The sequence below is a fragment of the Tachyglossus aculeatus genome, chromosome X1 (genome assembly GCF_015852505.1).
Source record: "Tachyglossus aculeatus isolate mTacAcu1 chromosome X1, mTacAcu1.pri, whole genome shotgun sequence".
Lineage (NCBI taxonomy): Eukaryota > Metazoa > Chordata > Mammalia > Monotremata > Tachyglossidae > Tachyglossus > Tachyglossus aculeatus.
The window spans coordinates 37,607,424-37,630,170 of NC_052101.1; the positions used below are offsets into that span (position 1 = coordinate 37,607,424).

Here is a 22,747-nt window from a genome sequence, read left to right on the forward strand (position 1 = left end):
CTAATTAATACCGATCACCGTACCACTCCACCCCCTTCTCTACACAGTCTCGTGATGTCCAGATCTGCACAGGGCCCCCCGTTTGATTGCGGGCACTCAACCGATACTTGACTCGGTAACTGAGGTCAGGGTAAAGAGCTTCTCCGCTCCTTCCCGCACAGAGAGAATCTGCTTTCTAAGGGAGCCAGGAGTCCCACTTTGTGCACTGCCGCCTCCCTCCCTTCCCCCTTCCCTGAACACCAGGGGACTGTGGGAATCTCAGCCAAAGCTCCCACGAGCGAAGACTCATTACCCCTTACCCCATGCCGATCGTCGGCCCCCTCCCTCTCCTCCTCTCCTGGAGCTGGGCTCCTTGCTTTGTGGGTCCCTGGAGTACTAAGTCTCCTTTGTCTCTTCTCCTTGGGAGAAGAGGCAACACAGAGATACAGAGTCTTGTTGATACTCATCTTAAATGGCCACCCAAGGGAGCTGGAAATTGGAGGCTCGCTGCAGGGCCCAGGCTTTCAGTGGTAATGTGCACCCGAGGGATTACTTTAAATTGGTAACTTAAGACGGGAAGAGAGGGCGGGCTAATGGGAAGCTCATCCCTGAGGAGAAGTTTTGATGGATGCTTGGCGAGATGGATGGGGCCCCGGAGCAAGGGAGAGCAAAAAGCAACCTCACAGCTTCCTCCTCCTCCTGTCCTCTCTTCCCTCTGGTCCGTGGCCACCAGCCCCGGGGGCCTGCAGCCGAGCGAGAATGTCAAGGATCCCGGGAGTCTCCGGGGGTGGCCACCTCCACCCTCTGGCAGCCCAGGCCGCCCCCTGCTTGCTCCCACGTCTTACTCACGACAGCGAATTTCTTGTTGAGGGTCATCTGCTCCGCCAGCACAGACTGATTGTGGAAGAGGTGGGGCTGCATGTGGCTCCACATGTGGGGGAACCACCAGAACTCCTTCACGTAGGACAGCAGCAGGTCGTCGCCCTTGTCCTCGGCGTCCGTACCTGACAGCCACACGCGCACGTTGGTCCTGGCTCAGGGAGAGGCCCGGGAAGGAGGTGGCGGGGGCTTTTGGGGACGGACGCATGCGCACACACATACACAAGCTCAAAACCCAAGAAGCTCTGAGGGATGTTCAGGAGTCTCCCAGGAGGGTTATTTCTGGCCTGAGGCTCCCAAAACTAAGTGTCTTTGTCTCTGTCTCTCTCCCCCTGCCCCGAACCCGGCACCCCTGGTAACCCCTCCCTATTTCGTCTCCTACAGGATTGACTCTGCTTCTGGCTCAGGAATTGGGTTGCAGGGCTTCACAGATCTCCGGGCCTACTCTGCCCCAGGGTGGACATCCCATTGTCTGGACCACAGTCTCCTTCCCTACAGTCACCCAGCCTCAACCACCTTATCTTCCAGAAGCCCATCCCTGCCAGGCTCATAATTGTGAGCCAACACCATAAATCACGGAGACGGTCACATGCCCCAGGGGCTTCCCTATTAAGCAAGTAGCAGGCCAATGGACTTCCTCCCCCTCCTCTGCTACCCCTCCTCCCAGCTAAAAGCCTGCAGCTCAGGTGGCTTCTTGTCCATCCGGCTCAGCCTGTCAGCCCCAGGGCAAGAAGGAAAGCTAAACCTTTAGGAGAAGCAGCCCAGAAGCTCCTGCAGTAGTAAATACGTTGGGTCCTCGACAAGGGGCAACATCCCCAACTCGAAAATGGCCAGTCACAAGCTCAGGGAGAGGCGGGCGCCTCTTCCTTCCGCTGCCTCCCGGAGTCTAGTCTCATTGCAGGCATCTGGACCAGGGATCTTAGAGTCTCTGTCCCCGGCACAGGAGTCTAAGGGTCCCAGAGGCAAGGAAACAACGCCACAGTCCTCGTGCCCCGCGCCCGCCCCCAAGAGCGGCAAAAACCGTACACGCGAGTCCCGTCTTTGCCATTTCCACTAGCCTGGCCGGATGGACCAAGGCGCCACCAGAGAGACGCTCCTGGCATCTGCCAGCAGACCAAAGGCTGGCCTTACCATCAGGCCCCAGCTCTGAGGGTGGGACCCCGACTTGGGCTCATAGACCCCAAATGTGCCACCTGGGGAGGCGGGCAGAGCCCCAGCCTTCCCCTGGTAGCTCTCTCTGGATCCACAGTCATCACAGCCTCTCTGCTCCCCAACCTTCCTCCCTCCCTTAATTACAGAGCTTCTGTCACCAAGTTCAGAGATTCAGAAACTTGGGGGAGATGAGTGGGGCGAGACATGCCTCCCCCCAACACACACACACGAATACACGGAATTAGAAAAGGCGGATCCCCCCAGGGGGCCCAGTGTCACGTTTGGCTGTGAGATCCAAACTCCCTACCTGTTGTTGGGTAGGGACCGTCTCTATATGTTACCGACTTGTACTTCCCAAGCGCTCAGTACAGCGCTCTGCACACAGTAAGCGCTCAATAAATACGACTGAATGAACGAATGAATGAAGAAGGCAAAGAGTCGAGGTGGGCCTTGCTTACCTGTGTGGAAGAATTTCCCTGAGTACCCCAGATTGAAAGTGAAATTGGGGATGTGGGGGCGCAGTTCTTTCTGGGTGTCAAACAGGGCCTGCGGCACAGAAGGGAAATCCAACAATCAAATGACAAAACTTACCGGAGGGCTGTACTGAGCGCTTGGGAGAATTCACCCAGCAGTACACACACCCCCTGCCACAAGGAGCTCACAGTCCATCTGAGGGGTGAGGACCGATTTATAAATCACGGTAGCAGGAGGAAGACCAAGGACAAGATAGGTGATAGCAAAACAGGTCGGTGGGATGATGAGACAAATGAATGAATAAGTCGTGAACACAGTGGGCCTTGATCAATACAATCCATCAGCCACCCTTCCACCTATACATTCATTTATACCCTCCCTTGACATTGAGGCACACATACGATTGATTGTTCCATTTATTCCGATGACCCCGTCTGTAAACGCTTTCCCGTTCGTCTCCTCTATTAGAGCGTAGGCTCCTTGCAGGCCAAGGGCTTGTCTTATGCTTTTCTTGTACTTTCCCAAGCGCCTAGTACAGTGCACTGCACCAGGTGGGTGCTCAATAAATACCTTACCACCAGCCATCAGTCATTGGTGTTTACTGAGGGCTTACTGTGCACCGAGCACTGAATTAAGTGCTTGCAAGAATATAACAAGAAGCTGACAGTCAACAAGGGGTAGACAAATATTCAAGTGGATTAGGGATGGGGGAAATCGTAGAGTATGAGTATGAGGCTGGGTGGATGTCACAGTGTTTAAAGGGTACGCAGCTAAGGGGACGGCAGACATTAAAATAAATACATCACAGACAGGGGAAACTGGGGAAATCTCTTCATCTTTCTAGACTGTGAGCCCGCTGTTGGGTAGGGACCGTCTCTATATGTTGCCAATTTGTACTTCCCAAGCGCTTGGTACAGTGGTCTGCACACAGTAAGCGCTCAATAAATACGATTGAATGAATGATCTAGAAGTGAGGAGGGTGGTCTCGAGACTGTCCGTGACTTGGGGTGGTGGCCACAAGTCGGTGAAGACTTCCTGGAGGAAGTGGGCTTTGATGATGGAGTGAGCCCGGACCTGGGAAGGAAGAGAGTCAGTACAGTGCTTCGCACCACGCAGCGAGACTTTAATAAATATCAGTGCCACCGCTATTAGTGAAACGGGAGAAGACAGGCCGGTTTGGAAGGCGGTACCTCCAACTCTGGAGGGAAACCCCGCGAGCGGCGCCATACCTTCACGTCCTCCACCTTCATCCGGGTGCCTTCCTTGCCCACGAAAATGTCGTCGATGTCCACCAGGATGTAGCGGTCCAGGGGCAGCGAGAGCCGCTTGCCCGTGAGGAAGGAGACGGCGTCCACGAAGACCAGCTTGTGCAGCCAGAAGTTGAGGTTGTTGCCGAAGAGCACCCGCTGGATGCCGTCGTGCAGGCCCAGGTCCTGGACCACGGTGGTGTGCAGGGCCGCGTCCACGCTCAGGTGCGGGATCAGCTCCGCCGACTTGGTCTTGGCCAGCAGGACGGGCTCGTAGGTTGAGTGGTTGGACTGGAATACGGTCCAGTCCTCCCCGGGGAGGAGGCCCTTCTCCACCTCGCTGGGGCGGGTGATGTAGAGCAGCGGGGACTTGGGGTTGATGCTGCAGTCCTTCAGCCCCAGGTTCGAGTGGAGGAAGAGGGGGAAGCCCTTGAGCTGGGCGCTCAGCAAGCTGTTCTCATTGGCCTGCGGCAGAGAGGGACACAAGAGGAAGGGGCCGAGGGGACGCTGACCCATCGGAACGCCTCACCTGGGTCACTGTGCCCTACAGAAACGGTGTGGCCTAACGGATAGAGCACAGGCCTGGGAGACAGAAGGGCCTGGGTTCTAATTCCGCCTCTGCCACTTGCCCGCTGTGGACGTAGGGCAAGTCATTTAACTTCCCTGTGACTCAGTTCCCTCGTCAGTAAAATAGGGATTAAGATTGTGAGCCCCGTGTGAGACATGGACTGTGTCCAACTGGTTGGAACAGTGCTTGGCACACCGTAAGTGCTTAACAATACTACAAAAAAAACCCTAGGTCCTCTGCCTCAAGTCTAGGCTCTATAATAATGATGGCATATATGCTAAGCGCTTACTATGTGCCAAGCACTGTTCTAAGCGCTTTATCCACTAGACCACATTGCTCTCCTAGGGGGACTCAAGGCAGGGGTCTCTCTAGAGGGGGAGAGTCTAGAGTAGCGGTCCCGGCTATTAGAGTCAGTCCGTCAACTGTATTTTTTGAGTGCCTGCCTGCCTGCCTCAAGAAGCAGCATGGCTCAATGGAAATCAAACAATCAATCAATCAATCGTATTTATTGAGCGCTTACTGTGTGCAGAGCACTGTACTAAGCGCTTGGGAAGTACAAGTTGGCAACATATAGAGACAGTCCCTACCCAACAGTGGGCTCACAGTCTAAAAGGGGAAAGAGCTTGGGCTTGGGAGTCAGAGGCCAAATCCCGGCTCTGCCACTTGTCAGCCGTGTGACTTTGGGCAAGTCACTTGACTTCTCTGGGCCTCAGTCACCTCACCTGTAAAATGGGGATTAAGACCGTGCGCCCCACGTGGGATGACGTGATCACCTTGTATCCTCCCCAGCGCTTCGAACAGTGCTTTGCACACAGTAGGCGCTCAATAAATACCAACATTATTATTATTATTATTGTGCAGAGCACTGTACTAAGTGCTTTGCAGGATAAAGTATAACAATATAACACATTCCCTGCCCACAGCGGGCTTACAGTCGAGGGGTGGGAGTTCCTTCCTTAGAAGGGAAGAGGTTGGAGGGAGAAAACAGCGGACGCGGGAGTGTGCTAAAATGTGCACCCTCCAGTTTGTATCCCCTGGGACTCCAGCAGCAGCAGCAGACACTAGGCGCAAAGCCCTCAGGACTTCCTCGTCCTGAGCCGCGTCCTCCTGGCCTCTTCCCCTTCCTCTTCCTTCCACCCCCTCGGAATCTCAAAGCGGCCCGCAAAGAGCGGGCACCTCTGACCCCACGAGCCCGGCAACAGTCGTCATCCCCCCCAAGGGCCTTTCCCCAGCTCCGGGGTCCAGGCGCCTGGAAGGAGCGTGCGAAGAGGGGATCCCAGTTCAAAGGCCTGAGTCCGGGCCACCCTCGGGGGTGTCCAAAAGTGGCCCCAGCTGTGACCCATCAGGGGGAGAGACCAGCCCGACTGTTTATCTTCTGTCCCGCCTGGAGAAGCGCTTCTTACTCTATTTATTTATTATTACTCTATTTATTTCTCTATTTATTTATTATTATTCTATTTATTCATTTATTACTCTATTTCTCTATTTATTTATGTATTTATTACTCTATTTATTTATTTGTTGCTCTGTTTATTTAATTATTACTCTATTTATTTTATTTGTACATATTGATTCTATTTATTTTATTTTGCTAATATGTTTTGTTTTGTTCTCTGTCTCCCCCTTCTAGACTGTGAGCCCACGGTCGGGTAGGGACCGACTCTACGTGTTGCCAACTTGGACTTCCCAAGTGCTTAGTACAGTGCTCCGCACACAGTAAGTGCTCAATAAATACGATTGAATGAATGAATGAATGAATGAATGAATGAATGAATGAGTGAAAAAGCTGAGAGGACGCCACCACATTGAAGCCTAAGCCGCCGCTCCCTTGGAGTGGGGCACTGGAGGCCTCTTGGCTCCAATTGCACCAACCTGGGAATCAGAAGGTCGTGGGTTCTAATCCCGGCTCCACCACTTGTCTGTTGTGTGTGAACTACGGCGAGTCGATTTAACTTCTCTGTTGCCTCAGTTATCTCATCGAGACGGTGAGCCTCACGTGGGACTAGGACGGTGTCCAATCCGACTTGCTTGTATCTATCCCAGCACTCAGTACAGTGCCCAGCACATAGTAAGCACATGTCCAGCGCTTAGAACAGTGCTTTACACATAGTAAGCGCTTAACAAATACCAAAATTATTATTATTTATGACCTCACCGTGGGGCCTGGTCTGTGGCTGGGAAGGGAGCGCTGGGCCAGTCTGTACACCAAGGGCAAGGGACAGTTACACAACCCTCAAGCCCCCTTCAAAGCCTTACTGAAGGCTCCAAGAATAATAATGATGGCATTTGTTAAGCGCTTACTATGTGCGAAGCGCTGTTCTTCCCTGAATAAGTCGTCTTCCCTGAATAAGTCCTCCTTTCCTCTTCTCCCGCTCCCTTTTGTATCGCCCTGACTTGCTCCCTTTATTCATGCCCCGTCCCAGCCCCACAACATTTATATACGTATCTGTAATTTGTTTACTTATATTAATGTCTGTCTCCCCCTCTAGAATGTAAACTCATTGTGAGCGGGGAATGTGACTGTTTACTGTTATTGTGTACGCTCCGAAGCATTTAGTACAGCGCTCCGCACACAGTAAGCGCTCAATAAATACGAACGATTGACTGACTGCCAGCAGCAGAGCAGGAAAGAAGTGGGACCAGCCCTCGGGAGACCAGAAACTAACCGAGAGGGGTGGTGGCCGCGCCATTTTTAAGCAGCGAAAATCAGAGTCGGTTCAGTCGCGCAATTTAGTGTGGACTGGGGAGCTCAAGAATTTTAGCAGGGTTGGGAGAAATCCAGTTGGAGAGATGCCAGAGGGAAAACGTGATCCAAGGCCCCAACTTCTCCAGGCCTCTGAAGTTCACCGCCTCGGCCCCGGGAAAGTGGGGGGAATTCTAGAAGCTGGAGTCATCGTTTTTTTAAAGCTGCATTAAATCACCCAAAGTGTTCTTTGACAAGTCCAATGTGAATGACGCTGTCTTGGACGCGTGCAAAGCAAGTGAGCTTCCAGGAAGCAGGGGCTGCCTCCAGTTCATTTACATTTGAGCAGATAAGCATCTCCTGGAGCTGAGGTATTTCCACTGACCCGGTGATTTCATCTGCCTGAGCCCACTGACAGCCTGCAGCTGACCACTTGGGTACAGATGCTGGTTCCATAGGAAGTGGGCTTATCCTTCATCGTAGAGCCACCTGCCATTCTAGCCCCGTGTCCTGGTCATCACCTCCTTCAGGAGGCCTTCCCAGACTGAGCCCCTTCTTTCCTCTCCCCCTTGTCCCCCTCTCCATCCCCCCATCTTACCTCCTTCCCTTCCCCACAGCACCTGTATATATATATATATATATATATATATGTTTGTACATATTTATTACTCTATTTATTTATTTTACTTGTACATATCTATTCTATTTATTTTATTTTGTTAGTATGTTTGGTTTTGTTCTCTGTCTCCCCCTTTTAGACTGTGAGCCCACTGCTGGGTAGGGACTGTCTCTATATGTTACCAACTTGTACTTCCCAAGCGCTTAGTACAGTGCTCTGCACACAGTAAGTGCTCAATAAATACGATTGATGATGATGATGATGATGATGCCTCCTCCTGAACAAGTCCCAGAGACCACCTTAGGAATAGCTCTCTGCCCTGATTCAGACCACTCCCCAGCACTTTGAGAAATCAATCAATCAACTGTATTTACTGAGTGCTTACTGTGTACAGAGCACTGTGCTAAGTGCTTAGGAGACTACAGTCTTACAGAGTTGGTAGACATATCCCCTGCCCACAGTGACTTATATCTAAAGGGGAATACAGTAATAATAATAATTTTAGACTGTGAGCCCACTGTTGGGTAGGGACTGTCTCTATATGTTGCCAATTTGTACTTCCCAAGCGCTTAGTACAGTGCTCTGCACATAGTAAGCGCTCAATAAATACGATTGATGATGATGATGATGAATAATTGTAATATCTGTTGAGCACTTACTATGTGTCAAACACTGTTCTAAGTGCTGGAGCAGATGGAAGATATCCATGTCGGATGCAGTCCCTACCCTACATGGAGCTCACAGTCTAAGTAGGAGAGAGAAAAGGGATTGAATCCCCATTTTACAGATGAGGAAACAGAGGCATAGAGAAGTGAAGTGACTTGCCCAAGGTCGCACAGCAGACAAGCGGCAGAACTGGGGTTAGAACCCAAGTCCTCTCACTCCCGGGCCTGTGCTCTTTCCACTAGGCCACGCTGCTCTTCTTTGAATATGAATATGAAATGGGGGTCCATCCGTTTTTGGGGGGCACTGGCTTCGGTGTTTTCCAGCATAAAACTCTGTGCTGGCTGTATGATCCCAAGAACGAAATTGAAAAAACATGAGCGTGCGAGTGCTCTCTCTCTCTCTCTCCCTCCCTCCCTCTCTCCTGGCGGGGATCTGAAGAGGGAAGGAAATCCAGCTGTGGTTCCTGCACATCTGGAAGCACACCAACTGGGGCGAAGGGGATGGGAAGGAGGAGAAGGGCATTGACACACTCCTACCTCAGCCCCTCTAGGGCAATCTGGGAGCCGGGGTGGGAAGGGGGTGGCTGCCAAGCCTTCCTCGGGGCTGGAGGGAAGGACGTGCAAAGAGAGGCAGGCTCTGGGATCCGTGGTTGTTGCTGAAAATGGGGGAGCAAAGGAAGGAGAGGGGACAGACCCTCTGTTGACCATTTGGTTTTGGTCAGTGGCCGGGTGAAGCGGCCCATGGAAAGGTGGGGCTGGACTTGGGCCAAGGCTCTTTTCCAACTTCCACCACTGCCACACGGGCATAAACAGATTGGACACACATGAAATCCCAGGACAACAGCATGACTTAGTGGATAGAGCACGGACCTGGGAATCAGAGGACTTGGCGTCTCACCTCTTGTTGGCTACAGGGCCCTGGGCACATCACTTAACGTCTCTGGACCTCAGTTTCCTCATCTGTAAAATGAGGATTAAATTCCCGTTCTCCCTCACCCTTAGATACGGAGGCCTATGTGGGATAAGAATGGGGCCTGACTAATTATTTTGTATAGGCTCCAGCTCTGAGTAGATAATACCATTATTATGAATAACTTATAATAATAATACCATTATTATTATTATCACTATTATTTTTATTAGGGGTCCCACCGGGCTCATCGGGGGCTTCGGCCAGGGGGTCACTTTCCTGGAGTGTGGCTTGGGAAGGACAGTTCCAAGAATTTGGGCCTGTACAGGACTCTTCGGCATGAAGGGTCACCGGGTCCTGGCACAGAGGGCCGCCCTCTTCCAGCACCCTGCCTATTCCGCTTGAACAGGACTTCCTGCCTAATCTCTGCCTTGCTCCCTCATCACCCAAACCACCGAGTCAAGCCCTAGGGCCCCGCAGGGCTGGACAGGACAGGGCTGGAGGTGAGGGCGAAGAGCTGTTTCCATCCCAAATGTGAGCAGCTGACGGTCCGACGTTGCTTGTGTTGGCATTTTAAGGCACCGTTTGCTGTTCCGTTCCGTGGTTCCCTTGCCCAACATCCTTGCCCTCAGCTGTTTCTCTGTGATATTCTAATCTGGGTTCAGATCATTTCACAGGTTGGCCTCCGATTAAAATCCTACAACACTAACCCGGGGAAAAAAGGGCCCAGAATAGCCCAGAACAGCAGAGTCAGACAAGCCCAGTGAGCTCAAACTTAATTCAATATTTAAGCGGAAATAAACCACTCGACTTCCATCCGCCCCAACAGGCTCCATCTGAAAGCACCTCTTGGAGCCCAGGGCCCAAGACAAATTTGGGTCTTTGGGAATCAAGAGCTTAAGATTCTCCCCAACCTCTCCCATCCTGGACAATTCCCCACTATCCTTTTTCCCCTACTCCCGCAGGGTCGATTCTGGCCCTGCCAGGGAAGGAGCCTCTTCTCCAAACACTTCCTCTGACCTCTGAGAGAGTCAACAGCCCCCGCATTTCATGAGAAATGGGAAGAGAGAGGAGGGCGAGTCCTGGCAAACCACCAGTTCCATGGCCCACGGCTGGTCGTATAGTGTTTGGTTGCTGACTGGCTTAACCTAAGGCTTTGAGCATATGCCCACTGGGCTCGCTTACGCCGAACCTCCTCCCCTGTGGGATCGGACCAGCGGTCGGACTCCGTTGCTCTTCAACACCTGGGGGAAAGGTCCCCGGTGCCCAGGGAGACTTGCTAGTCTGGGGGACTTCACCTCCACAAGGACAACTCCTTCATCTCAGTCTCTTCTCAGCCCAAGGTCCATGGGTCTGCTCGGAGCTCACCCTCACTTGACACTCAAGGCCAAGGCAGAGCCAGGGGGATTTGGGAATGCTGGGGGAGTGTGTGTGTTGAATGGGGGGTCCTCTCCCAACGCAGGGATCTCCAAGTCACCTCCCCCTACCCGCAACCCCTTCTCTACCCTGGTAGGGAGGAACCATCCCGCTCCACGGGCCGAACACAGCCAGCCAGGTTACCTTGAAGAAGCCAATGATGCCCACGCCGTACTCCACGCAGTATTTGTCCAGCAGCTCGCGGTTCCAGGCGTCCAGGTTGACGTACTTGAGGATGTTCTCGTAGATGATGAGCGCAAAACGGCCCCGGTCTTTGTCGGTCAGGGTGGGCATGTCCCCCTTTCCCGGGGCGATCTCGGTCCGGTACTTGAAGCGGCTGGACTCGAGGATGGCCACGATCTCCTGGCCCAGCTGGGAGTAGAGGCTCTCGACGAACACCAGCACGAGGGGGTCCGTGCGGGACGAGTCCACCACCTTGAGGGTCTTGAGAGGGAGCAGCCGGGAGGGCGCGACCTTGGGCTCGTCGCAGTCCGGCCCGGGGGCGTCGCCCGAGGGCTCCAGCCCCCTCCGCCAGCCGTACAGGTAGTAGGCGGAGGCGAAGACGCTCAGGAGGCAAAATGCGAAGAGCAGGAGCAGCACAGCCTGGGGGGACAGCTGCCGGCACACCCTGCGCAGCCGCGGGGGGACGCCCATCCTGAGGCCGGGGTGCCGCTCGGCCGGGTGCCCCCCTCCGCCCGCCCCCACCCCGCGTCTTTCCACGGGGAAGCAAAAAACTGTCAAATAAATTATAACGGCGAATGGGTCACCATCATCGGAAGTGACGCCATTGGCGCATGAGAGAGAAGAGGAGTCTGGTCCTGCCCGCCGCGGGGGCAGGCCGCTTGCTTCGTGCTGCTTGGCTCTTCCTCCCCGTTCTTCTCATGTCACCATGGCAATCGCGCTCCCGGTCCCGTCCCAGAGCAGAATCGGCGGTGCGCGGGAGAGGTCAGGGCCTCTTCGGGCGCGTCGGGTGGGGGCCCGGGGGTGCACCTCCGCTTGGAGGGACCCGCATGGCTTCTGGCCGGGCCCGCGGAGGGCGGTGAGGCCAATGCTGTGACGGACGGGAGAATGGGAGAAAGGCAAGTCACGAAGGAGAGCTTGAGGCCAGAAGGGTCAGCCCACCCTGTCCCCGACCAAAGCAGAAAGGGGTTCAGGGATGGGGGTGGGTGGTGCTGTCCTGTCCCCCTGCCGACCACAGGCCTCTAGCCAGGGTGGCACCATGAAAAATGGCACCTCAACACCCTGATGGAAAGTGCCCTGGCACCCCAACTAGGTGGGACAGTCACAGCTTTCAGGGTTCCGGCCTGCCACTCAAAAAGCAGAGGACCCTGTGGGAGGGACCCCAATCAATAATAGTGGTATTTGTTAAATGCTTACTATGTGCCAGGAACTGTACAAAGTGGTGGGGTGGTTACAAGTAAATCGGGTTGGGCGCAGTCCCTGTCTCACCCGGGGCTCACAGTCTTAACTTCCATTTTACAGAGTGGTAACTGAGGCACAGAGGAAGTGAAGGGATTTGCCCAAGGTCACACAGCAGACGAGTGGTGGAGCTGGGATTAGAATCCAGGTCCTTCTGACTCCCAAGCCTGTGGTCCCTCCACTAGGCCACAAGAATTTGTGTCTCAGTGGAAAGAGCCCGGGCTTTGGAGTCAGAGGTCATGGGCTCATATCCCAGCTCCGCCAACTGTCAGCTGGGTGACTTTGGGCAAGTCACTTCACTTCTCTGGGCCTCGGTTACCTCATCGGTAAAATGGGGATTAAGACTGCTAGCCCCCGTGGGACAACCTGATCACACTGTAACCTCCCCAGTGCTTAGAACAGTGCTTTGCACATACTAAGCACTTAATGAATGCCATTATTATTACCTCATCTGGAAAATGGGGATTAAAATTGTGAGCCCCCTGTGGGACAAACCTGATCAGCTTGTAACCTCCCCAGTACTTATAAGAGTGCTTTGCACATAGTAAGCTCTTAATAAATGCCATCATTATTATTATTACTATTATTCTCTGGGCCTCAGTTACCTCATCTGTAAAATGGGGATTAAGACTGTGAGCCCCACGTGGGACAACCTGATTACCTTGTAACCTCCCCAGTGCTTAGAACAGTGCTTTGCACAGAGTAAGCGCTTCAAATATGCCATTATTGTTATTGTTATTATTATTACTTCAATCATTCCCCAGCTTAGAGCGCGGGCTTTGGAGTCAGAGGTCATGGGTTCAAATCCCGGCTCCGCCCATGGTCAGTTGTGTGACTTTGGCCAAGTCACTTAACTTCTCTGGGCCTCAGTTCCCTCATCTGTAAAATGGGGATTAAGACTGTGAGCCCCCCGTGGGACAACCTGATCACCTTGTAACCTCCCCAGCGCTTAGAACTGTGCTTTGCACATAGTAAGCACTTAATAAATGCCATCATTATTATTATTATTAATATTATTATTACTACTATCTCATCACCAACCCATTTTAGAGCTATTCACAAGAGGTTCTGGTGCAGCCAGATAGTGAACGTGCTGCTGACCGTACCAGGAACCCCAAAATGAGCCAGGGCAGAATAGAAACTGGAAGAGGAAGAGAAACCCCTGCTCTGTTCTTCCTCCCTAACATTATCAATGACTGCCCTGCTTCTGCCACCGCTTCCATCAAAACGGTGGCAGTAGCACCGAGTCAGCCTTGCTCCCTCCCGCCTCTGTCCTCGCCCCCACCCTTTCTTTCTCCTCTCTGCCCCGATCCCTGAGGGCCCCCTACCCAGGAGCATAGGGCACGGAAATCTGGTCATCATACTGATTCCCAGAAACCAGGCCATCATTCTGATAAATTATAACAATTAATGGGTCACCGTCATCGGGAGTGACGCCACTGGTCACCCTCGTTCTGATTCCCAGAAACCAGGCCAGTGCTTCCCCAGTAATGCCAAAGCCACGAGGCGACAGGGGACAGTATGAGTTCTTCACCACGCCTCCCTGAAGGTAGAAACATGAAATGGGGGCTGGAAAGGAGGGGCGATTTTCAGAACGAGCAACGTTCACCCCAATCAACTGCTCTTCTCACCCGGCTCCGCGCCACCTTGGTAAGAAGAACCCCCTTGCCCAATTGACCCAGGAGTCAGAAGGGCAGAGGCAGGCTACCCACTTCACCTGCCGTCTCCTTCCATCCTAGGGAGAGGCCCCAAACTTCAGCTCTTCAGCTGGCTCCATCACTTGCCTACCCCTCCTTCTTTGAGAAGGCCCTGCTCTCTCAACTTCAAACGATCCCGGGCCTACCCACCTGCCACCCTCCCAGGGCTTACCCGATCGATGCCAGTTCTGACTGTAAACACTCTTCTCCCACTCCTAGCAGAGGACAGATTCCAGGAGCCAAGAGCCAGAAGGACTGGTTAAATGAGGGGCCAGTTTATATAGTTCTTCTGATAAGGCAGCTCTGGGCTGGCCCTGTGACTGCTAAAGCCAGGCACAACAACCACTCAGGGAAGCAGAGAGGCAGAATGGCTCAGTGGAAAAGAGCATGGACTTTGGAGTCAGAGGTCATCGGTTCAAATCCTGCTCCACCAATTGTCAGCTGTGTGACTTTGGCAAATCACTTAACTTCCCTGTGCCTCAGTTACCTCATCTGTAAAATGGGGATTAAGACTGTGAGCCCCCCGTGGGACAACCCAATCACCTTGTAACCTCCCCAGCGCTTAGAACAGTGCTTTGCAGGTAGTAAGCGCTTAATAAATGCCATCATCATCATCACTCAGGTGCGCTGAAAGGGGTCAGCTCTGGGAGGGGCCACCCCTCCGCCCCACCCTAGGGCAGGAACCGGTTGCCGAACTCATCAGGAACTCTGGCTGGAGGAGGAGGGATGGGAAACTTTTCAAGTGCCGACTCCCTCCACCACCTCTCGTCTCCCCCATCCCCAGCTCCGGATGGGCCCAATAAAACCCGGGGTTCCTCGGACCACAGAAGGTCCTGCACAACTGCCCGGAGGTTTCCGGAAGGGGCCCGGAATTGTTTCCTCTTTCCGGCTGAACCGCTCAGGACCGAATCGCCTACTGCCTCTTGTTTCACACCTTAGCAGGTGGAGCTGAACTATAAATATGCTCTGCTGAGTCACCCAAAGCCTCAGCAACCGGGCCAGGAGGCCCCCAGCTCTCCTGGCCCACTGGATGTCTGCCACACCACATACACAATCACACAAGGGCAGATGGAGGGCCAGGGAGGTGCCTCCATTTTTGTCTCCCCAAGCCCACAACCCACAGGATCCCGCCCTTGACGGATGATCTAGGATGGGGAAATGTGGTCGCTAAGAGCCAAATATTTACTCCCAGTAAATCCTCTTGTTGCGAGCTCATTCCCCAGCACAGGAAACAGGAGTGTGGCAGGAAGTCCGGGCTGTTACATGAATGATGAACAAGTGTCTTTTCAATCATCCATTCTGATTGCTCTGTTGGTACATACTTTTATCTCTTTTTCCTCTTAGAATGGGAGCTCCTTATGGACGGGGGTTGGGCCACTGGCTTATTTTCATACTATTAATACTACTGTGAATCGAGTGCCTCGATACCACAAAAATCCTGAACCGCAAATCGGATCAATTTTTCTCTCCCTGGGCAAGAAGGCGCATGGATTAATGGAAACTCTGGCTAATCCCATCAGCCCCATCCAAGTGATGGCAGTACCAGAAGGAGAGGCAGGACCTGTCTCCAGGGACAAGGCAGGGGATGGATGCTGGAGGGTGGATATAGGGATGCTTGAGCCCAGCTTTAGCTTCCCTGGAGGGAGACTGGGTGAGAATTGAGAGAGAAGTGAAAGGAGAGGAGGAGGAGAGACAGTCCGACCATTTCAGCAGTGTTGTAACACCGCCGTGACACTCCCTAACTCCTAGAAAGAGGCAGAGGAAACAAATTGGTCTCTTGAGGTAGAGGAGATGTGCTTTGTAACAACACCTTATCCACCTAGGAAAGGCAAGATCAATCCTCACTCCCTCAGAGAGCTGGCAGGCAGGATCTCTTATACAGACACACACACACACACACACACGTATTGTGCGACAGGCTACACAACAGACTGGAAATTCCATGCTTCTAATCCTGCAGCACTCTGGACCATGGCAGGTTTTCCCTTTGGATCTCTGGGCTTCCTCTGCCCACAGGGCAATCACTGTTTCCTGGGAGCCACTGGGAGCTCATAAAACCAAACAGGGTGATGTCTGCAAACGAGGGCAGTGGAACTGCTCGAATACCACCTGTGAGAGGGACAGTTCCCATCCCATCCTGAGTCCTTCATTCCATACTTCCCCTGCTCCAGTCCTTGAAGAATCCTTCTGCTCTCTGCTCTTGGGCTCTGGCTTTGCCGGTGCATCTGCTGATTTATAGGTCATGCCCAGACCCTCTCCTGTCCATTCCTCCTCTTTGAAGAGCAGCAGAGGAAGACGGGTCAATCCAACTTCCTGCCATGGCCTCTACCTGCCCGAAGCAGCAAGCCAGGACCCTGCTGCTGCCTCCCACCCACCAAGCCTGTCTCTCCCTGCCAAGGTGCTAGCGATAATGAATGAGATGCTCTCGTGTCCATGGAGACACCATAGCAACATCGCAGTTTCGGGAAATGCCATGGAAACCAGAGCTGCTGCATTGGTGTTTAAAGCCAGCCACCCCCAGCCCCATCAAAAAACCTGACCATCCCTACCACCACCTTCATGGCCACGAGAGAAACTTGGAGGGAAGGCAGAAGGGGGAAAAAGGACAGAGTAGAAAGGCAGCAGAGTTCTCCCCAACAGGAAGATCTGCCAGACTCCACTAAATGGAGAGACGGGGCTATAAGCAGGGGCAGTCAACTCCAAAGCAACTCCAGGCCACCAGCTGCTGAAATCAATCAATGGTATTGATTGAGCACTTACTACATGCAGAGAGCACTGTACTAAGCATTTGGGAGAATACAATTTAACAGAGTTGGGAGACATATTCCCTGCACAAGGGTATAACAAGGGTAGTTAGTACCAGCCCGTTTCACACTAATCAGTAGAATTTATTGAGGCTCTATCACGTGCAGAGCATCGTGCTAATTGGAGGGGATCCCTGCCTTCAGGAACTAACACTCTAATAGGGGAGAAAAGAGAATGGAAAGATGAATAAATAAGTGGTTGAACAGTACAGGTAGATACAAGAGTGTGACTGGGGTGGCTGTGAGTATTTCAGTGTTGAGATGGTAAAATGGAAACACTCTAAGGGCCGAGATCATGTCGATTAATCAATCGATTAACTGTAGTCTCCCATGCACTCATTAGAGCACTCTGCACACAGTAAGTATTCAATAAATGCTACTGACTGATTGGTTATTGGGATGATATGCCCTGGAGAGAAGGGAATTAAACAGGGAAGCTTTGTTGAGGAGGTGGGGTTTCTCCTTCCAATACTGCCTCCTGCCCAACTCTCTTAAAGGAAGGCCCCAGGCTTCCCTAAGGCCTTTCATTAATCCCTTAAAGTGGAATCTGGCTAAGTGACCCTACTGGAGTGGGGTGGATGGGGCAGAATGAGGGAGGATGAGACATTAGATTAGAAAGGAGAAGGGATTTCCGAGTCTCATAGTTTATTTTTCCCTCACAGCTCTCAATCCCTGTGCACCACACCAAGTGGGAGCTCAATAAATGCTGCCACTTCTACTGCTCCTTGGCCAAAGGAATTGGAAATAGTTTGTGGGGAGACAATCATGTAGCCACCGGACACCCTTCTCCCCCAAAACTATTTCCAGTTCTAAACACAATCTCAAAAGAATATAGGGAATCAATCAAGAGTATTTACCAACACACCTACTCTGTGCAGAGCACTACACTAAGCGCTTGGTAAAGTACAACAGATTAGACACAGGCCCTGCCTTCCAGGGGCTTATAGTCTAGTGGGAGATATAAAACACTGAAATAACATCCAGATGGGAGGAAAGTGTGGAAGGAGATATGTACACAAGCTGGGAGCCAGGTGAGGCTTCCTTCCACTGTGTTCAGGAAACCTGCCAGGCTCGGGGCTTTTCCAACCTCAGTGCTGGGGGCCTTTATTTCTCCGGTTCCGCACTCACCACATCACTCCTCACTCACTCCTTCCTGTAAGCCGCATCACCACACCACGATTTTCCTATTGGTCTTCCCTCCGCACACACCTGTGAGGAGTCAACCACAGGCAGCCTGAATACCGGTGACACCCGAGCTTCCCTGGCTACAGGCAGAGAAATGACAGCCAAAGGATTTAGTGTCAGTGCTTGGAGAAGCTGAACAAGGAGACGGTTTGAAAGGGTGAGATTACACATTCAACTTTAATTACCCGCAAGGCAGCAGGAGGGAGGGAAACACACACACACCAAAAGCTACAGTCAGTTACAAACCAACCAATATTAAAATCAACGTTTGCTCCACAACCCGCCTGGATGTTTCTCCATCATCTTCCCCGCTGGACTCACGGCTTGAGGCCACCGCCCCTAAGCCTGAAACCGGAATCTCTTTCTTTCTTGGAATTATCCTCTCCTGCCACAGCCCCCTCTGCACTCACTTGCTGATTACTAGAGGGCAGGGAGTGGGGATGGCGGGGTTCCCAAAATTCCCAGAAAATGCTGCGTTGCTGTACGGGCCACCGGGAAATCTGAAGCTGCTGACATACTTGGGTTTTGTAAAAAGAAAAAGAAAAACAAAAGCACCCAATGGCCTGATTAGCTTGTATCTATCCCAGTGCTTAGTACAGGAACTGGCACATAGTAAGCGCTTACCAAATACCCAAAGAAAAGGCATGTAAGAAAGAACAAATAGCCCCCTGCAGTCGTCCCCCTCACCACCACCAACTCAGCCTCTGGAATACCCAAATGCCTCCCAGGGAAAGGATTAAGAAACAGTGCAAACACAAGGCAACACACACACACAAACACACACGTGTGCAGAGGCCGGTCAGCACTGAAACCGATCAACCTTAACTAGATAAACATTGTGCATTTGGAATCTTCCAAATCAAGCTTGCAAGTTTCCCTTGCAGGGTGGCAGTCGGATCCCCTAGTCGACCCACGGCTTCTCAGAATCCCGCTCCCTCGTAGCAGACCCACAGTCCTCCAGGAAGGGGAGCGGGCCCCAACCTTTAACTGACAGCCCGGGAGGTAGATTCCTCCTTTCTCTGGGAAGATGCCACCATCGTTCTAGGAACTTCAGCACACGTGCCGGGGCATGACCTGGGCTAATCACGACTTTGCAGGAATGACCCATTCCCTCCCTTGTCCAGGACACCTGGAATAGGAGAAACAAATCATTGGGATGGACCGATCCTTTTACAATCCCAAAGTCACTCACTGTCCGTGGTAGGAAATATGTGGGGACAGAGACAGCCACTATCAGGGAACCTAAACCTATAATGAATAGGACCCAGAGCCCTGAGCAAAGCTACACACTAAGAGAGGGCTCTGAGCACCAAGCCAGGAGCTTTGGGACGGGAAGCAGAACCTCAGGTGTCATCTGGATCAGTCCCCTGCCTCCAGGCAGAGCTGTCCCTAAACTATTCCACACATTCCTGAATTCCTAACGACTTCCGGGCCTGAATCTCATTTTCATCCAATCCAAACACTCAGCCCAAGGAGGGGGAGAAGTTGAAATCAAAGCCGAGACACAGAGCCAACGGGTGTCCCCACAGCCGAGGGTCGGACCTGTAGGAAACAACCTCCCCCTACCATCAAGCTGCAGTCTGAGGGGGAAGATGGCAGCCAGAACCACAACCATGAGCGTCACTCTAAACCCAGGGGGGCCACAGACGGTAGGGAAGGTATTTGTGGCCTCCAGGGCCCAGATGTGCCTCGGACACTTAAGCCCGGTCACTAGGGCCTAGGGCCGGCCCTAGTCTTAGGGCTAGGCATTGGCTTTCTTTCCAGAAAATGAACTTGCCCAGGTTTCTGAAGTAGGATGACTAGTGGGCCTGGGATTAAGCCCAGGGTGCAGAGACCTCCAAACTAAAGTTAAGAGGCCTCCCTAGGAGCCAGAGAGCACCCTCCCAGGCCCCAACCTGGGAGAGACACGGATGGAGCTGGATGGAGGGCAGCCGCATCCTGGTGAGCCCACTGAGGCTCGATACCCCACCTCCCTTATCCGCCCCCAGCCACGGCCAGATGTTCGGACTCAGCTGGCTCCTGACCCCAGCTGCAGAGACGGGCTCGGGACTGACACGTTCTGGATCATCATCAATCGTATTTATTGAGCGCTTACTATGTGCAGAGCACTGTACTAAGTGCTTGGGAAGTACAAATTGGCAACATATAGAGACAGTCCCTACCCAACAGTGGGCTCACAGTCTAAAAGGGGGAGACAGAGAACAAAACCAAACATACTAACAAAATAAAATAAATAGAATAGATATGTACAAGTAAAATAATAAATAGAGTAATAAATATGTACAAACATATATACATATATACAGGTGCTCTGGGGAAGGGAAGGAGGTAAGATGGGGGGGATGGAGAGGGGGACAAGGGGGAGAGGAAGGAAGGGGCTCAGTCTGGGAAGGCCTCATACTGCCGATCCCACTGCCGGTATGAGCAGAGCCAGAGGGCCCAAACGACAGGGCCGGATTCATCCATTCATTCATTCAATCGTATTTATTGAGTGCTTACTGTATGCAGAGCACTGTACTGAGCACTTGGGAAGTCCAAGTCGGCAACATATAGAGACGGTCCCTACCCAACAACGGGCTCACAGTCTAGAAGGGGGAGGCAGACAACAAAACAAAACCGGTGAAGTTTTATCGCTAGCTCACTGCGCTACTTAACACGCACCACCGGTACCAGGAGCTACAGAAGTCCGAGAGATAACAGTCTGCTGGGAGAGAGCCAAATCTCAAAACCGGCTCGTTCACTGGCAGTGAAACGAGTCAGGAGTCGGAGGGTGGGGGCAGCCAGCGGGGCCATGGAGGTGCCAAACTCTCCCCAGCTGAGGAAAGGGGACAATTTGAACTGAATATTAAAATCCACTGTTTAAAGTCTCTAACAAAACGTTACATGTAATCATCAAGTAAATTATTAACACACAAAAAGCGTTCACTCCAGGTGCGTTTGGGACACAGAATTCTTAGGGAAAAGTCCCGGCAGAAGGTCAGTGCTACTGGCCCTCGCTCCATCCACCTTCTCCGTGCCCCCTCCAGCTGGGAGTAGCCCCGGAGTCTCACGTTGGCGCCTCTCTCGTCTCACCCAACTGCCACCGGACGGGTCCAGGCAGAACGAGAGCCTTCAGAAATCCGCTCCTGTGACCGGGGCAGATGACAGGGAGGCAATCCCCTCCCCTTCGCCATCCACAGACCCAGCACTCAGGAGGGCAGATCCAATCCCATGTGGGGTGAAGGGAGGGCTCAAGTGGGAGAGACAGAGGGAGATAAGGGGGCGGGGGGAAGAGCGAGAAGATACCCACCTGACAAGGGTCCGGCTACCACAGAGTGAACACAACCATCCACCAGTCTCCCCGTGCACTGAGGGCTGGCAGAAGCCACTCCTAATCTGCCAAAGCCCTGACAAACAACATTACCATCACCTCAGCTTCCCCAGACAAGCCCTCCCCCAAGGCCACCCCAGGGGCTGGAGTCAGGCAGCAAAAACCCTCCTGCACCTCCAAATGCCTCCATCGTTCCCCTAATCTGCCACACCCCTGTCTCCCCCCCCGTCCCCGCATTCCCCTCCACCCCCAGCCACTTGGGAAGGCCAGCCTCCTGATCAGAGGGTGCAGGCTGGGACACACCAAGGTGAGGAATGGAGGGGGAGTTAGGATTAGGGTTAGCCCCCCCAGAGGCTCCTTCAGCATGGAGCTGGGTTACCCTAAAACCTACACCTCTGAATGGACCACCCCAGGAAACCAACTGCTCTAGTTTTATTTATTTATATTAATAATAATAATAATAATAATGGCACTTATTAAGCGCTTACTATGTGCAAAGCACTGTTCTAAGCGCTGGGGAGGTTACGAGGTGATCAGGTTGTCCCACGTGGGGCTCAATGAGGTAACTGAGGCCCAGAGAAGTGAAGTGACTTGCCCAAAGTCACACAGCTGACAAGTGGTGGAGCTGGGATTTGAACCCATGACTTCTGACTCCAAAGCCCATGCTCTTTCCACTGAGCCTCACTGCTTCTCTAATGTCTGTCTCCCCCTCTAGACTATTTTTCCTCTCCTCCTCCCTATCCGCCCTGCCCTACTTTCTTCCCCTCGCCACAGCGCTTGCATATATTTGTACAGATTTATTACTCTATTTTACTTCTACATATTTAATAATAATAATGATAATAATGGTATTTGTTAAGCGCTTACCATGTGCAAAGCACTGTTCTAAGCACTGGGGAGGTTACAAGGTGATCAGGTTGTCCCACAGGGGGCTCACAGTTTTAATCCCCATTTTACAGACGAGGGAACAGAAGCACAGAAAAGTTAAGTGACTTGCCCAAAGTCACACAGCTGACAGTTGGCAGAGCTGGGATTTGAACCCATGACCTCTGACTCCAAAACCCGTGCTCTTTCCACTGAGCCATGATGTGCATTTAGCTATAATTCTTTGTTCTGACGATTTTGACACCTGTCTACGTGTTTTGTTTTGTTGTCCGTCTCCCCCTTCTAGCCTGTGAGCCCGTTGTTGGGTAGGGACCGTCTCTACATGTGCCGACTTGTACTTCCCAAGCGCTTAGTACAGTGCTCTGCACACAGTAAGCGCTCAATAAATACCACTGAATGAATGAATAAGCTCATTGTAGGTAGGGAATATCCATTCCCCTTCTAGACTGTGAGCCCACTGTTGGATAGGGACCGTCACTGTATGTTGCCAACTTGTACTTCCCAAGTGCTTAGTACAGTGCTCTGCACACAGTAAGCGCTCAATAAATACGATTGAATGAATGAATGAATGTTTATTGCTATATTGTATTCTCCCAAGCATTTAGTACGGTGCTCTGCGGCAGGGTAAGTGCTCAATAAATAGAATTGATATGAATCAATCCCCAGTCTCCATCACCTTCTTAAATGAGGTGGGTCTCTCCCAGGAGTTCTTCAGCAGAGAGGTGGAATGGCCCCACCCCTCACTCTCTTCCTGATATATTCACCCACATCCTGGCCGCTCTTCCCACTAGGGAAAAAAAGCTGGGGCAGGAAAACTTGCCCCCCAAGCTGGAGGACTAGCCTGAGGATCTGGCC

General features: G+C 52.4%; 1 protein-coding gene across 1 annotated transcript in view; it reads right to left on the reverse strand.

Moving 5' to 3' along the window:
* Positions 1–11,638, reverse strand: part of NDST1 (N-deacetylase and N-sulfotransferase 1) — a 30,542-nt gene extending 18,904 nt beyond the window's left edge. The window contains exons 1-4 of the mRNA XM_038739840.1: positions 10,737–11,638; positions 3,714–4,196; positions 2,469–2,556; positions 829–983 (exon numbers count right to left, since the gene is read on the reverse strand). Coding sequence (XP_038595768.1) covers positions 829–983; positions 2,469–2,556; positions 3,714–4,196; positions 10,737–11,246 — 1,236 coding nt within the window. The 5' untranslated portion in view covers positions 11,247–11,638. The remainder of the gene's footprint in view (positions 1–828; positions 984–2,468; positions 2,557–3,713; positions 4,197–10,736) is intronic.
* Positions 11,639–22,747: the final 11,109 nt, after the last annotated feature.